Source organism: Quercus lobata, chromosome 10 (genome assembly GCF_001633185.2).
Source record: "Quercus lobata isolate SW786 chromosome 10, ValleyOak3.0 Primary Assembly, whole genome shotgun sequence".
Classification (NCBI taxonomy): Eukaryota; Viridiplantae; Streptophyta; class Magnoliopsida; order Fagales; family Fagaceae; genus Quercus; species Quercus lobata.
This window is the reverse complement of record NC_044913.1, coordinates 56,847,914-56,864,526: the sequence shown is the minus strand read 5'-3', so window position 1 is coordinate 56,864,526 and position 16,613 is coordinate 56,847,914. Positions and strand designations below refer to the sequence as shown.

General features: G+C 34.7%; 1 protein-coding gene across 11 annotated transcripts; it reads right to left on the bottom strand.

Annotated features, from left to right (window-relative positions):
* Positions 1-5,125: 5,125 nt before the first annotated feature.
* On the bottom strand, positions 5,126-16,351 carry LOC115963812 (putative disease resistance protein RGA1). Of its 11 annotated transcripts, XM_031082985.1 has the most exons (17): positions 12,579-16,351; positions 12,387-12,479; positions 12,225-12,290; positions 11,362-11,881; positions 11,071-11,218; positions 10,844-10,953; positions 10,517-10,617; positions 10,308-10,401; positions 8,027-8,310; positions 7,593-7,756; positions 7,381-7,467; positions 7,036-7,244; positions 6,794-6,953; positions 6,542-6,653; positions 5,959-5,991; positions 5,721-5,873; positions 5,126-5,532 (listed from the first exon to the last, which is right to left on the bottom strand). In XM_031082985.1, exon 1 carries the CDS (start codon positions 16,257-16,259, stop codon positions 12,609-12,611), a length of 3,651 nt encoding a protein of 1,216 aa, XP_030938845.1. In that variant the 5' UTR covers positions 16,260-16,351; the 3' UTR covers positions 5,126-5,532; positions 5,721-5,873; positions 5,959-5,991; positions 6,542-6,653; positions 6,794-6,953; positions 7,036-7,244; positions 7,381-7,467; positions 7,593-7,756; positions 8,027-8,310; positions 10,308-10,401; positions 10,517-10,617; positions 10,844-10,953; positions 11,071-11,218; positions 11,362-11,881; positions 12,225-12,290; positions 12,387-12,479; positions 12,579-12,608. The 11 variants fall into 11 exon arrangements, with proteins under 11 accessions (XP_030938845.1, XP_030938841.1, XP_030938839.1 ...); XM_031082981.1 differs by lacking the exon at positions 10,844-10,953 and having other exon boundaries at positions 11,362-11,744; positions 12,203-12,290; XM_031082979.1 differs by lacking the exon at positions 10,844-10,953.
* Between the last annotated feature and the right edge of the window lie 262 nt (positions 16,352-16,613).

Below are 16,613 nucleotides of genomic sequence, written 5' to 3'. Positions count from 1 at the left end.
TTAAATAATTTTTAATATTTAGGTTTTTTAAAATTTTTTTTTTTTTTAAAGACTATAGGTTAACCCAAACTTACTTTGATTTTTCATAGATCTAAAACAAACAGTAAATTCAGATACTTTTGTTCCGAAACCGACTAGTTTCTTATGTTCACATTCACGCTTCAATAATTTTCACCTCAATTATTACAAATTCTGATCACTTTTGCCTTATTAAGTCAATTATTACAAATTCTTATCACTTTTGAACATATCTGGTTAGGTACTTCACAATTCACATGCAATTGTCTTCCATCGATTTCAAAGTCTCTTTTGATAGTACAAGGTGCATGAGTCAGGCCTTGTTTGGATTTTGGTGAACTGAGTTAACGAATCTAAGTTTTGTTAACTCATAACCCAAATCGGTGGGGCCCACAGGTAGTGACATTGTTTGGATGATTATTCAAGCAGTTCACTCAGTTAACAAATCTCACTTTTTTGAGATATGGGTGAGCTAATTTAGAAACAGCTCCAACGTGTTTTCAAGTTATGGGTTATGAATAATCAGTGGCAATTTTTCGTAAATTTTTAGCACAAATGGGTCCCACAGGAATGTCTAGTCCATTTAGTTGCCTCATATTTAAATTTGCGTAATGCTACAACCTCAAATAATTCAACAAACTCTTTACAAATCGATGATATGGACATATAAGAACTAAAATTTCATTACAAGTTTCTCCCTTCCCTTCCTTCCCTCTCCCTCTCCCTCTTCGTCTCTCTCTGCATCTCTAGTGATTTGCTTTTTGCCAAGCAAGCCACATCCACAAACCAGTTTCAAATTTTATAAAGACTAATGGATATCAGGTTCAACTTTATACCAACTAGCCGCAAACCCGCGCGTTGCGCGTGATAATTATTTTTATGGTGGTTTTATTAAATTTTTTTTTACAATTTAAACTAATCTAATAATGAGTAATGTATTTCGTAATTATATTTTTATTTATTATAGGAACAATCATAAATGTAATATAGGAACAATCCAAAACACCAAAAAAACGTAAACTAAAAAAAAAAAAAAAAAAAAAACTTAACAATGATTAATTGAACCAATATTAGGATTTTTTGATAATCTGTTAAGGTTATTTTCTTTGTAGATATTATTATGCCGCCCAAAATATATTATCAAATAAAGAATTATTAGCAAAATCTAAGAATTAAATTTCTATACGTGCATTGTTATAAAATAATAATAAAAAAAATTGCAAAAGTTAAAATTTGTCACCTATCCGATTATTTTTGTTTGGCTAACCTTTACTTTTCTTTAAATAAATGGCATTATAGAGTACTTCTAATACAACTATTAAGAGTACTTTGTTCACCACAAAGGATTAGAAAATAAACAAAAATTAGTAAAGTCTCATAGTTTAACATCTAAATTGAGCATTATAAAAAATCATGCTATGTAACAGAATAAATACCAAATTATCCAAATCATGCTATGTAATAGAATAATATTATATTTTTATATGCTATATTTAATTCTTTAGAATAAAATAGGATAACATTTAACAATCAAAGAGAATAAAAAATATTAAAAAAAACAACAACAATTTAAAAAACAAAACTAAATCACAATTTAAAAAACAAAACTAAATCGCATTAACCCAAAATAGAGTTTTAAAGAATATAAAAAAATTATCAACCTAAAGTAGAGATGCAAGAAAAATAAAAATAAAAATCCACCAAAAAATTTAGAGAGAGAGAGAGGGAACCTTTTTTTTTTGTGAGGGAAAACTATGTATATAATAGAAGAGATAATGACAAATTTATAGTAAGAGAGTGTGAATAAGAAGAGACAAAAATAAAGGAAGATGAAAGGAAAGAGGAAGAATGATATTAATGTAGAGGGTAGTAGGTAGTGGGGAGATGAAAAGGTAAAGGAGGGAGAAAGATTGAAGAAGTAGTGGGGAGATGAAATGGTAAAGGAAAGAGAAAAATTGGAGAAGTATAAATATTAGGGGTTTTTTTTTTTTTTTTAAAAGCTGAAACGGCTCACACAAAACTATAAAGGTGAACTAAAAATATTTTGAGTTTGGCTTGATAGTGGAACTAAATAAATAAGAGGTGGGCTGGATTAATTATATAGATTTATTATAGGGTGATAGTGGAAGTAAATAAATAAGTAGTGGTCTGGATTTATTATAGGGTAATAGTGAAAGTAAATAAATAAGTAGTGGGTTGTATTTATAGGACTAAAAATTGTAAAAACCATTTTAAAATTGTAGAACAAATTATATTTTAAAAAAGAAAAGAAAAAAAATGACACAGCAGCTGATGTGGCGCAACGTGAGAGTAGCAGTATTAAATGCTACGCTTCAACTTTTGGTAATATATAGATTGTTTCGGCACTGCACAGAAACTCCCAAATCCAAACGAAATCTGTCTCTAAGTTTCAAGGAAAATGGGAATTTTTTTTCTAAATAACAATAAATATTAAAAATTTTAGTTAGTTGTCACGTTTCAAAACAATATTGAAAACTAGCATCTCGAGTGTCTGAAACTCGAGTTCCAAGATAAAACTCGAGTTTTTAAGTTTCGATTTGTAACTGGATTAGTTTAAAGTGGGAAAAAATCAAGCTGAAAATCGAGTTTTAAAGACTCAATTTCCATAAATTGAATAAAAACGCCACTATATGGCTATAAAACATCACTATAGGGTTTAAAAACGCCACTATAGGACTTTCTAAACCTGTACTTACAAAAAAAAAATTTGCAAGAAAACGCCGCTATAGGGCTTTAAAACGTCACTGTAAGGCTTAAAAACGCCACTATAGGTGAAATTTTTTTGCATGAAACTCGAGTCTTAAAGACTCGAGATCTATGTGCCATTTTCACACTCGCTACGCGAGTCTTTTGGACTCGATATGCTACTTTTCTTTATTGTTTCAAACGTTGCCTAACTAACTATGTACAATTCTTTTGCACAGCTATTTTGCACATTACCTCGGAAAATGGCCTCTAGCTTCTGGATAACTTCTGGGCCCACCGACCCAAAACACCACCGTAGCAGTACGGTCCATAGTCTCACAAACCCCAACCTCAGCCTCTCCGAAAAACATGATGATGCTATTAGAAACACAAAAAGCAAACGAAAATTGCCGATGATGGGTTTGGATGGGTAAGTCACCGAAGATGCAGAGAGAGGGAAGGAGGAAGATTGGCAGTTCGATTTATAATTTTTTTTATTCAATTTATAACAATCTTTGTTTTCTTTTTCTAAAAAATCTGTTTGGATTTTGGTGGCGTAGCTCTGTGATTCAACGTTAGGATTCACCGTCTTGTAATGAAAGATGCGAAAACAAACAAGTAAAATCACTTAAAGAATAAGTCTTGGCTAAAATGATAACACACAAGGCCATCGAATTTGTGGTGGGTGGGTGTGTCACTAGAGAGAGATGAAGAGGGATACAGCGGGAGATGGACTATTAGTTAGTGGAGGTAGTTGGAACCCCTCCAAATCCCTCCCCCTCATTCCTTAAAAAACTTCCAAACAAGGTAATTGAATTACTCTCTCTCCCTCTACTCTACTCCCCCTCCTTTTTTTTACTTCCAAACAGGCCATTAGTTAGTGGAGTGGTTTTCCAGATTTTATTTATTTTTTTTTTTTAATTATAAAAAAAACAGCTTGTGATGGAAATTCTGTTTGAGTAATTCTTTTAATATATAATGTGTATCTCAGTTATCTCAACAACGAGCAAGTCACCGGAGATGCAAAGAGAGATGAGAGGGTGAGGGGGATGGAAGGAAGAGAGATATTTTATTTTTTAATAGGACTTGTAATGAAATTTTAGTTCTATATCTTATGTGTGTTTCATTTTTTTTATTTTTAAGCTTTCGTGGAACTTTCCATACCAGCAGATTGTAAAAAGTCAGTAGAATTTTTTGTGGCTGTAGTATTACAAACTAGGAAATTGTGAACAAAATTGGATTTTTGGTATATCTGGAGTCTGCTTGGCATTCCACTAAAATCTAGCTTAGGTCAAACAATTCTCTCAAACATCTTGAACATCAAAGAGTGTCAAAGAAAAAAAGATTAAAAAAGAGGTGGACAAGATTGTTTAAGATTAGAAAGACAATGTGAGTAAATCCATCTTCATGAAAAGATGCCTATGTTTTTCAGATTCGGCCAATTCCACATTGTTAATAATCATTTAAGGGCCTTGGTAATTAGGCCAAGCTAGAAAGGTCCTGGCAGATGTTTACCAAAAAACAAAGAGGTCCTGGCAGACAGCGATATAACATCATGATCTCCAACACATGATTTTAAGAGCATAAAGGACGTCGCCCCCTATGTGATGCCTACTTAGTTCAAACCCTGACCAATTGACAAACCACAACATTCAACTTAATGATGAGATCAAGATGGTGATTTGGTCACTTGAAGTGCAAAATACATTTTGGTGACAACATACGGTCTTCCCTATAGCAAAATTGGTTTCTAGAGATAGAACAAAGCAGCCATCTTCTAGGGCAATATGGGTCATTGAAGCCTGCATATTTCATTGCCTACACATTGTGGCATAAGGATTAAACAAAAGATTAAGGAACAATATAGTGTGTAAGGAAGCTCTGATATAAAGGAAGGGAATGTTGAACAATAAATATAAAGACAAACACTTGATTTTGAAATGGTGATGATTGATGGTAAATTATTCCGTAGAAATAGAAACTTATTTCACAAATAACTGATGTGGGAAAGGGCATATAGCACTTTCATACAAGATTATAAAAACTTTTACAGGCTTAAAATCTCTAAACATGTAATAGGAATGAAAAAAACCTAGAAGAAAACTGAAAACTGTCGAGTTCAAGTCTTGATGGACTTGAGGCCATGTCCCTGTGACAACAAATCTTTTGATCAAAGCTCACAAATAAAATTTCTTCGTTGTCTCCACCAAAGCCCCTAGTGACGGTTGCAAACTTCACACTAGGATTAAATCAAAGTAGTACTTGAACTTGTGCAAAGGTACTGGCTTAGTCATCATGTTAGCTAAATTCTCTGCAATCCTAATCTTCTGAAAAGAATAGCTTCCTTATCAACAACATGCTGAGCTCAAGAGTAACGGACTTGGGTCTTTTTCATAATGAATGGAACTCTTGACCATCACAAAATAGACAAATGTGCTTACGATGAATTTTCAAGTCTTCAATCAAACCATGTAGCCAAAGAGCCCCCTTTTGACTACAATCAAACCCATGCATGCAGCTGTAGTGGTTACCAATGCAATAGCCTACTGCAGTATCAACCTCCTACTCACCAATGCTTTTGCAAATGTAAGTAGCTCATAGTAGAATGGTGCTTATCTAGATCCTTGACATAGTCTGAATCAATGTGTCTTCTAAAAGATTCATCTCTCTCAAACTTCAAACCCAAATCATCTCAAGATCCATATAGCAGCTTGCAAATGGCCCTTCCTTAGATCATGCATATAACAACTAACAATGCTAAAAGCCTAAGAAATGTTGGGCCACGTACATACCATTTCAAATATGAGGCTGCCAACCAAACTGGTATTAGAGCTTCAATTATCACAAAAATAACAGCACAAGGAACACAAAAACACACAAAATACATTTCTTTGTATTCTACAATGTCAATGGTTAAATAGAATGACAAAAGAAGAGACATTAAATAACATGAGTTTTTCATTTCTAAGTAACTATGACAATGAGAAAAGGTGTACCTTTAATATCTAAGTCAGGATTTAGAGAACACATTCTATTGTTGTAGCAGATTAGGTCACCAATTTTCCAGATTGGAGTCTTTTATTTAGGTAGCAATGATTTCTCCACTGACTACCACACCTCACATCCAGATGCAATTAGCTTTTAACGTCCTGCAAGATACCAGCCTAAGGAATTGAAGAACAGAATGACACTAAACAGTATACAACTCTTTCAGCTAGTGAAGTTTACATTTACCTGAGATTCTAGCAAATTTGTCAACTTCAGGTCCTGCACAAAAAAATTTACAACATAAGTTTAGCCATGGGAAGAATAGAAGTAAATTTGCTAGTGGGTTGTTTAGGCTACAAGATTAAGTAAGAGTTGGTAATAGTAAAGCTTAAAATATTGACTAGGCATAAAGTTGTTCAGCCTAGATTAGCAATTAGCAATTATCACTGCTGCTTTGTGAGTAGACTGCAAAATTAGTTTATGTAAGCAATTTAGATTGTGCATTCATACATGTATGTTTTTCCAGGAAAACTACATATTGTATCTTGCTTCAACTTATCATGGACAATATTGTTTTTGGTGTACGAACTACAATTTTTTTTGAAAAGTAATAAGCTTGATTGAGACCAAAATAGAATTGCCCAAATTATTCAGGAAGTATACAGATGGGTACTAAAATTATATAATAGCATGGTAAGATATTTTTGTCATGGCTGAATTTATTAATAGAAGTTTTTAAGTCATATATTTGAATAATACAATTAATTTAAAAAACAAATGGTACTAATTGAATAATTGCAAATAGAAGTCAACATAGAGAGAGGCATACGTTCATTGCCTTATCCGCTCACTGTAAGCTAGTATCCTTCAAACTTTTGTATGAATTGGAGCACCCAAACTGGTTGGCCTCTTAGGAAAACAAGATTGACAAGAGAAGAAGGCTGTAACAGACATGTGAAAATCTATTAATTGAAGCTAGTATTATTAAATTGCTCTGGCAGAGATATGTTGAAGTGATTTTTCTGTGAATCTATTTGACAATCAATCAAGTGTGCAAGATGGCTAATCATCAGATTTATACCTTAGCAATCATTTAAGTGTTGAAGTCACTGGAACAAAGGGCTCTAGCCTCTAGGTGAGGCCATGATAACAGATAAGATTTGATAGGTGGATGAACTGTCAGGAGTTCTATTTAGTAAAAAGATCCCTTGTTTAGTATATATATAGGGCATGGAAGAAACCTGTGTAGCTAATTTTGGTTAGCATCCTCCACAATCAATGTCAAGAAATCTAACCAACTTATTCACAAGAAACATATCTTACCAAAATATAGAAATTGAAAAAACTTCTAAGAAGCCACCATACTCGTGAATATATGTATTTTCTCAAGTGGCAAGTTCATTGTAATTGTCACAGTCCAATTGAAACAAGAATATGCCATCTTGCCACACTGTTGGAGTATGTCATGGATCTTTCCCTCTTCTAATTGGTTAGAGTCGTCATCAAAATCTCTCGGGCAGAGTGGCCATTCACTGTTTTTATATCCATAAAACTCATAAATGACTTAATGTGTAAAACTTTCAAATCATTTCTATGGGAAACAAAATGAAATTCTAAACCAAAGCGTAATTTGAATAATAGCGGATAAAAGTTATATATGTTCATTACCTTATCTGCTTACTATAAAGAATTGTTCTTCCAACATGTACACGAATTGTAGCATGCAAACCAAATGGGCTTCTTGTTAAGGAAAAGCTTACAAGAAGAGAAGAACAAAACTGATATTAATTGAAGCTAGAAAGATATGAAAAAGAAATTAGCATCCTCCAAAATCAATGTCAAGAAATCTAACCAACTTCTTCACCAGAAATATATCTTACCAAAATGTAGAAATTCAAAAAGCCGCCATACTCGTGAATATATGTAACTTCTCAAGTGGCAAGTTCATTGTAATTGTCACTGCCCAAGTGAAACAAGAATATGCCATCCTGCCACACTGTTGGATAGAGGAGTCATCAAAATCTCTTGGTAGAGTGGCCATTCACTATATTTATATCCATAAAAATCATAAATGACTTAATGTGTATAACTTTCAAATCATTTCTATGAAACACAAAATGAAATTCTAAACCAAATGGTGGCTTAGAGCTTCAATTATCACAACAATAACAGCACAAGGTACAAAAAAAAATGCAGAAAAGACATTTCTTTGTATTCTACATTGTCAATGGTTAAATACAATGACAAAAAAGAAGACATTAAAAAACATGAGTTGTTCTTTTTTAAGTTACTATGACAGTGAAAAAAGGCATACCTTTAATATCTAAGTCGGGACTTAGAGAACACATTCTATTGTTCCAACAGATGAGGTCACCAATTTTCCAGATTGGAGTCTTTTATTTAGGTAGCAATGATTTCTCCACTGACTACCACACTTCAAATTCAGATGAATTTAGCTTATAATGTTCTGTAAGATACTAGCTCAAGGAAATGAAGACCAGAATGGCAATAAAGAGTATCCCACTCTTTCAACTACTCTTATCAGCTAGCGAAGTTTACATTTACCCGAGATTCTAGCAAGTTTGTTAACTTCAAGACCTGTATAAACAAATATTCAACACAAATTTAGCCATGGGAAGAATAAAATTAAATTTCCCAGTGGGTTGTTTAGGCTACAAGATTAAGTAACAGAGTTAGTAATAGTAAAGCTTAAAATATTGACTAGGCATAAAGTTGTTCAGCCTTGATTTGCAATAGGCAACTATCACTGCTACTTTTTGAGTAGACTGCAAAATTAGTTTATGTAAACGCTTTAGATTTAGCATTCATACATATATGTTTCTCCAGGAAAACTACATTAATATGGTTTTAGTGTATGAACTACCACTTTTTTTTGAAGAGTAATAAACTTGATTGAGACCAAAATAGAATCACCCAAACTATACAGGAAGTATACAGATGGGTACTAAAATTATAAAATAGCACAGTAAGATATTTTTGTCATGGCTGACTTAATCTTCTTTTTCATTTGGTAATAAATCTAAAAATTACACAAAAATGTATTCACCGGCCCCTCCGAGAAAATTTCTAGCTCTGCCACTGATATTCACAGATAATATCACCCAGCCCTAACAAAACACTGAGGTCATGGGATGTTGAAAGTAACAGGAAAATAAATCAAGAAAATGGCAGAACACTCCTCGTTTGTGAATTCATGCTATCCTTCTCGGAGAGGGCCACCAACACATTTTTGAGAAGAACTTGTTGAAGTGTAGCTGGTCATCTGATGGAAGCAAAGTCACAGCTGGGAGTTCAGATCGGATGGTTTACATATGGGATACAACTTTCTAGACGCATCTGGTATAAGCTCCCTGGCCACACTGCTTCAGTCAACGGGTGTGTTTTTCATCCTAGTGAACCTATTGTTGGATCTTGTAATAGTGATAAACATATTTATTTGGGGGAGATCTGAGAATTGAAAGAACTTGCACCTTAGTGACTGTTTTCTCAACCAATAGTTGGCTCTTTTAAGCTTCCTTCAAAGACTTTGAAAGAAAGGGTTGTAACTTGCATCTCTACTGTAGTTCTCCAAGTTGAATTTTTTGGTATCTTTATTGTTGCTACATGTATTTTGGCATCTTTGAATAGTGAATACATCTAGGCTCTATAATCACCTCCAACGTTCCTTTAGTCCAATCAAAACTTTAAATTGAGAGGAATTTTTGTAGAAATTAAAATCCTTGGCAATTTTAATGATAGGATGGCCATGCTTTAAAACCTGGATACTTTACAGGTTTTAGAGAATGCATTCTATTGTCGCAGTGGATGAGATCACCTATTTTCCAGATTGGAGTCTAATATACATGCAGCAATGATTTTTTCACTGACCGCCACTTTTCACATTCAGATTCTATTGCCGTTAGCTTCTGATATTTTCCAAGATACCAGCCCAAGGAATTGAAGAAGAGAATGGCAGTAAAGAATTTCAAAATGTGACATTAGCTTTCAACTACTCCCAGATGCAATTGACATTAAATTTCAACTACTCTCATTAGCAAGAGAACTTTGTATTTACCTGAGATTGTAGCAAATCTGTCAACTTCAAGACATTTATTAACAAATATTCAACATAGATTTAACCGTAGGATAATATAATTAAATATGCTAGTGGGTAATTTGGGTTACAGGATAAAGTAACATGGTTAGTAATAGCAAAGCTTAAAGCTCAAAATATTGACTAAGCATAAAGTTGTTCAACCCTGATCAGCAATAGCATCTAAATTTAGCATTCATACATGAATGTTCTATACTTTTCCAAGAAAACTGCATACCATATCTTGCTTCAACTTATCACTGACAATGAGGATTTTAGTGAGGAACTACAACCGAAATTGGATTAAAGCATAGTAGGATATTTTAGTAATGGCTGACTTCATTGATAGAAATTTGAAGTAATATTTCTAAGTAATACAATTAATTTCTAAACCAAATGGTACTAATTGCATATTTGCAAATAAAAGTTAGCTTACAAAGACATAATTCAAAAAAAAAAAAAGAAAAAAAGTTAGCTTACAGAGACATGTTCAACGCCTTACCTGAGTACCGTAGGCTATTATCCTTGTATGAATTGGAGCACCCAAAACAGGACGGCATCTTAGTTAAGACAACAGCACTGACAAGAAGAAAAGCCTATTACAGGCAACATGTGAAAATCCATTAACTGAAGCTAGTATTATTAAGTGCTCTGTGAAACAAATTTGACAATCAATCAATTGTGCAAGATGGCTAAGCACCGGATCTATACCTTAGCTAGCAGTGAAGTGTTGCAGTCACTGGAGCAAAGGGCTCTTGGTGAGGCCATGATAACAGCAAAAGATTTGATAGGTGGATGAACTGTTAGTAATTCTGTTTAGCAGAAAATATCCCTTGTTTAGTATATTATGTGAAATGGAAGTCAAAAACATGGAAATAGTAAATTGGCTTAGCAAGGCAATAAACTCTAATATAATTATTTGGGTCAAATTTCAAGTTTCTCTGCTTGTAATTGCATATTTTATGTCATTGATTCTCTCTAAAACGCAGGTTGGGAGGGATTGAAACTAATGTAAAAAGGCTAATCACAGATGTGTACCTTTGAAGTGACTGCCAAAGAGACTTTAAGGTAGGAAAATATGAATCCTATATATGGGAACCATTCTATGCTTGCTGCTCTGACAAGGTATGGCTAGAAATATGTTGTATCTGTTATCCCAACTTGAGTTTGGTCATGTGGAGCAATTTCTCACTATTGTTGATATATAAATGCCTATTATTCATTATTACATATTATTCACTAGCAAGATCACCCATTTTCTTTACCTTTCTTTTTCTTCCACAAAAAATTTAAGCCCGTGGCAGATGCTGTAAATCATGAATTTGAAGGTTATCATGCCTCTTGTTGGTAAGAAATCAAGCATGATGAAGGGGTTCAAGATCAATAAGGGTACAAATTTACGCTCCATTCCACCTGATAATTTCAAATACAAATGTAAAAAAGCTTGTCAATGTGAACTACAATTCTAAAGCTAGACTATTACAAAGTTGAATATATATAATTTGTTGATTCAAAAGAGAGTGTAGGAGAAGAGGATGAGGTATGAGAAAACTTACCTGTCATCTGTCTTGGACCAATCTCTGCAGTGACCCTTAGATATATTCCCCATCGATTTCTATAAATGGAATATGGGCAATGTTGGGCCATTCTGCACCTCTCTGCTTTTCACATCTTTCCTTTAATTTGGGGCAATTATAAATGTTCAAATATTCTAATTTGGTGAGGCATTGCATGGTTTGTGCTGTGAGCAGATACATCAGGTTCTTGCAGTAACAATAACATAGCATTTGAAGAGAAGAAAGGTTGCCCAACCACTCAGGCAAAGCTTCCATTCCATCGAAATTCCATATATCTAGTCTTTTAAGGGCAAGCATTGAATTTCGTCTGGGAGAGAGTTGACTTTAGTCCACCCTATAAGTTCTAGATTTTCGAGGGACTTCTGCAAGTGTTGGATGAAACTGAGGCTAAGGAAAGCATATAACTCTTCATAAAACGCACCAACCTTTAAAGTGTTCAAGTGGGTGAGGTGGTCTAACCCCTCTGGCAAACCCATCAATCTTTTACAAAATGCAATTTCTAAAGAAAAAAGAGAATGCAAATATTGTAAATCTGGAATTGATATCAGATTAGGACAATCCATTATTCTCAACTTTAAAGTACTAGATAATTGCATAATACAATGCTAAGACTCTGAATGTGAACCACGACTCTAAAAGCTAGACTATTAAAAACTTGAATGTTAACTGAAGTGCTTCAACAGCAGAATGCTAACTAATATCAATCTTATAAGTGTGAATTATTACTTTTTCACAATACATAGGCATACATAGTTTTATTTAACTATTGAGAGTGAATTTCCCTTGCATTCCGTTATGTTGGAAACATAATAAGAAATACCTTGGGAGAGGAATTGAAGTACCTAAACTTTTTTGTTCATTAATGCATTTCAGTTCTTTTCCTTCTTTCACAGCACCCACGAGATAACCTACACGCATAACATTTGTTACACGGTTCCTTAGAAAAAAAAAATTTGGAGTTTACTGTAAAAGAAGAGGAGGAGATCAGGTTTAGATGGACTTACCGCATAATTTCTCTATAATTGGAATATGGAAAAATCGGCGTTGAATATTGTTTGCAATTATCGAAAGAGATAACTCCATTTTTTTTTCTTCTTCTAAAACAAAATAAAGAATAAATTAAAAAAAATTAAAAAAAAATTAAAAAGATTAGGGAAAAGTGAATAGAGGAATACTGAAATTAGGGGGTAACATACCGCCCATCTGTGTTGGAATAATGTGCACAGCTACCGTTTGATATATTCATCATCGATTGACAGCCATGAGATTTCGGAAATTTTGGACCACTCTGCACCGCTCCCCTTTGCGCATCTTTCTTTTAATTTGGGGCAATCATTAATCTCTAACTGGAAGAGGTGTTGTATAGCTTGCTTTGTTGGCAGATACACCAAGTTTTTGCAACGGTAAAGTTGCAAACACTGAAGAGAAGAAACGCTGCCCAACCATTCAGGCAAAGTTTCCATTCCATCAAATTCCCTTATGGACAGCTCGTCAATAGCAGTGAAGTGTTGAATTTCGACCGGGATAGAGTTGAGTCGAGTCCATCCATATAAACATAGAAATTTAAGGGACGCATGGATGGAAGTCATGGAACTGGGAATGGGGAAAACATCCAGTTCTTCGCAAAACCCACCTATCGACAATCTATTCAAGCGGCAATCCCATAACCACTGTGGTAGACGTGTCAACTTCTGGCATTTGAAAATATCTACTTGGGTAAGAGAACGCACTTCTCCTATATCTGGAATAATCTTCAGGTTGGGGCATCCGGAAATTTCTAACTGAGTAAGAGATCGAAACTCTCGTAGATCTGGAATCAATATCAGATTAGGACAATCATTTATGCTCAAATCTCGAAGAGACGTACAGAATTGCAACCCAGTTGGGAGAACTTCATCACCACATGATATCGCCAAGTGTCGAAGAAGGGATGCGGCAGCTTGTATACTTGGAAAAGACATCAACTTAGGACAACCCTTTACCTCCAACGTCTCAAGGGAACTGAGGTTGTGCAAGACCTCCGGAATTTGACTCAGTTCCCCACATTTTTCTATCTTAAGCGAACGTAGAGAGGTACAAATAATCTGCTTTGGCAGAAAAGCAAGTTCTGACACTGAAGAAATATCAAGGGATGTGCGTGTTGTGAGCTTACTGCAAATCTTTTCAAATATTGTGCTGCAAACTCCACCAATCTCTAATTTATTAAGAGATTGAAAATTGCATGGAGCACTCATTAGTCGAGGACAGTCTTTAATGGTCAACTCCTCAAGGCAAGGAAACACAACACGTGCTGCTGTCACTTCCATAACATCCTGCCACTCCACTAGGCAGTTCATGTTCTTCAATTCGAGTTTTCTTAATGCCGGGAACAATGCATTTCTGTAACTGTCATCACTGTACATGGTGTAAAACTTAACTCCTATGCAGGTCACTTTATCCATTCCCACTATTCTAAGAAACTTAAGGCAGGGTAGATGTCCGAGGGTGGGAACTTCCTCACATTCTGTGCAATCGTCAAAATTTATTTCAATCAAATTGTCAAAAAGTGACAAAGCATCCTTTGCATCACAACTTCTCAACATCCACGATGGGAATTTCTTTCCACCAAAGCCTTCAATTGTTATGGATTTCAAATTTTGATGAGGCTGGAGGCCTTCCAACACGTCTTCTTCATTATGGTAATTGACTTCTCTTCTAGTTCTACTATAATCCCAGTAAAAACCTAACTTGTCTATTTTGGCCTTTTCAGCTAAATTTGCACTTCTAGCTTCTTCTTTATCTCTCACATTCTCCAGATCCTTGATGGTTAATACTCCCCGAAGTTGATTCAACTGCCCCAATTCTCCAATTCGATGACCTGCATCTTGTTTCACATAGAAAGATGGAAACATTTGTAGACATTTCCACTGCCCTATATCTTTCAGTAAACTCCACATGTAAACAGAACTATTAACACAAATAGATCTCAAGTTAACCAAATTTTTTAGATCTTTTGGAAGCTCACGGACTCTATAGCAATCTCTAATATTTAAAGTTTGCAAATTGTAGAGCTTGGTGATGGACTTTGGCAATGCTTTGATGTTAGGACATGAGATGTGGAGAAACCTCAAGTGTATTAACTGACCAATTGATTCTGATAACTCTATTATGCTAAACCCTGACAATTTCAGAACACGCAAGCATTTAAAATTTGATAACATATTCCCAAACACATCAGCATTTGAAACAAGCGTGCGCAATCTCCTAACACTGACTTTTGAAAAAGAAATTCTTGGTACTATTTCTCCTTCAAATTGGATAGATAAATGTCGTACATGACTAATATCATCCATCGAATCTCCCTTCACAATCAAGGTTTCCAATTTTGAAATTGAGAGGGTAAGATCATGTACCAAATCATGCATTTTACCACTCACAATATTATCATATTTATCTTTTTCCACATCTTGCAATAAGGAATTTGCTACCAAGATATCAAAATACATAATACCAATATCCTCCATCACCAAATCACTTCCTTGAGATGGTTGAAGGAACCCTTCAGCCATCCAATGTTGAATTAATTCTTCCTTGTCCATAACATAATCTTTAGGAAAAATTGAACAATATGCAAAACATTGTTTTAAAGATGGTGATGAAAGATAATCAAAGCTTAATTTTAATATTGGTAACATGTCATTGCTATCATGTAGGCTACTCCAAACTTCACTATTTTGAATTGTCAACCATTGACTTTTCACCTTTTTTAGTGACATTGTCCCTCCTAAAACTTTTGCTACTAATGGAACCCCTCCACATTTTTTAGCAATGTCTCTTCCGATAGCCTCTAAATCTGGAGTTAATGGAACTGCAGATACCCTTTTCTTGATTATGGACCAACATTCATCATCATCTAGTTTTTCTAATTGATGTCGAGAAAGTGTTTCCATGATTCCTGCCACCTTGTGACTACGGGTTGTTACAATAATATTGTTTCCAAAATTTGAATTAATTCCTAACAAACAACCCCTTAATGCATCCCATTTCAGTAAATCTTCATTCCAAACGTCATCAAGAATGAGAAGATATCTTTTTCCTTGCAACTCTTTTTGAAGGTTTTGAAGTATTGCATTCTTACTTTCTAATTGACTTGGGTTACCAGTAAGGGATTCAAGAATCCCTCTTAAAATACTTTTATCATCAAAATCATCAGAGACACATACCCATATTTTCTTATCAAAATAATTCTTTACTAGCTCATGATTGTACACTAGTTTTGCTAAAGTTGTTTTTCCCAAACCTGCCATTCCTACTATGGGAATGACTGAGAGTTGTTGACCAGTTGTACTAGTCACTAACTTCACTATTTCTGAAACACTATCTTCCCTTCCTACAACTTCTGAATGGTCAAGAAATGAATCTGTCTCTCGGTTTGGTATAGTCTCAGGATTACCATATACCGATCCTGCTCTAATAAGTCCAAATCCATTTGCTTCATCATTAATCCTTTTTAGCGATTCATGAATAGTCTTAACTTTGTTGGCCATCTTGATACGGAATGCAATGGGGTTTGAAAGTGAAAAGAAGAAGCATACCTTTCTCTTCATTTGGTTTCGGATCTCTACCTTTCGGCGGAGAATCTCATAAGCAAGCTCATCCAGCACATCATCAGCATCATAAGCAACATCTTTAAGCTTCTCTAGCCAAAGCCTCACCAACTCTTCTCTCACTTGCCTTCTCCCCGCATCAGCCAGCACAGCTTGAATCAAGGCGAATGAGTCACGAAGACGAGTCAGCTCCTCCTCGAAACCCCAAGCAAGGCCGATTTGCTCAGTAGCAAGTGAAATCAGCTTGCCTAGTATTTCCTCAGCAACAACATTAAGGACAGTCTCAGCCATCTTTGGTTTGGAAAGTCAGATATAAGGTGAAAGTATTTGGAAGCAACAGAATTGTGATGTCAAAGACTAACAGCAACTTGCATACATGTATATTTTACGTTTATAGGGAGCCTAATGGGATGCGAACAGAACCATATTCGTTTTCATTATTTTTTGGTCTAAACTATCCCTGCTTTTTTTTTTTTTTTTTTGAAAGTAACTATCCCTGCTTTTAATGGAAGGAAAAGGTGGGCCTCGTATTATTAGAAGAGAACTTTTTTTCTTTCTATTTTCTTACGTGGGGAACATCTTCCATCACACGTCTATCAGGTCCGTCTCATTTTTATATAAATGGATCCTTATGGGATGGGACAT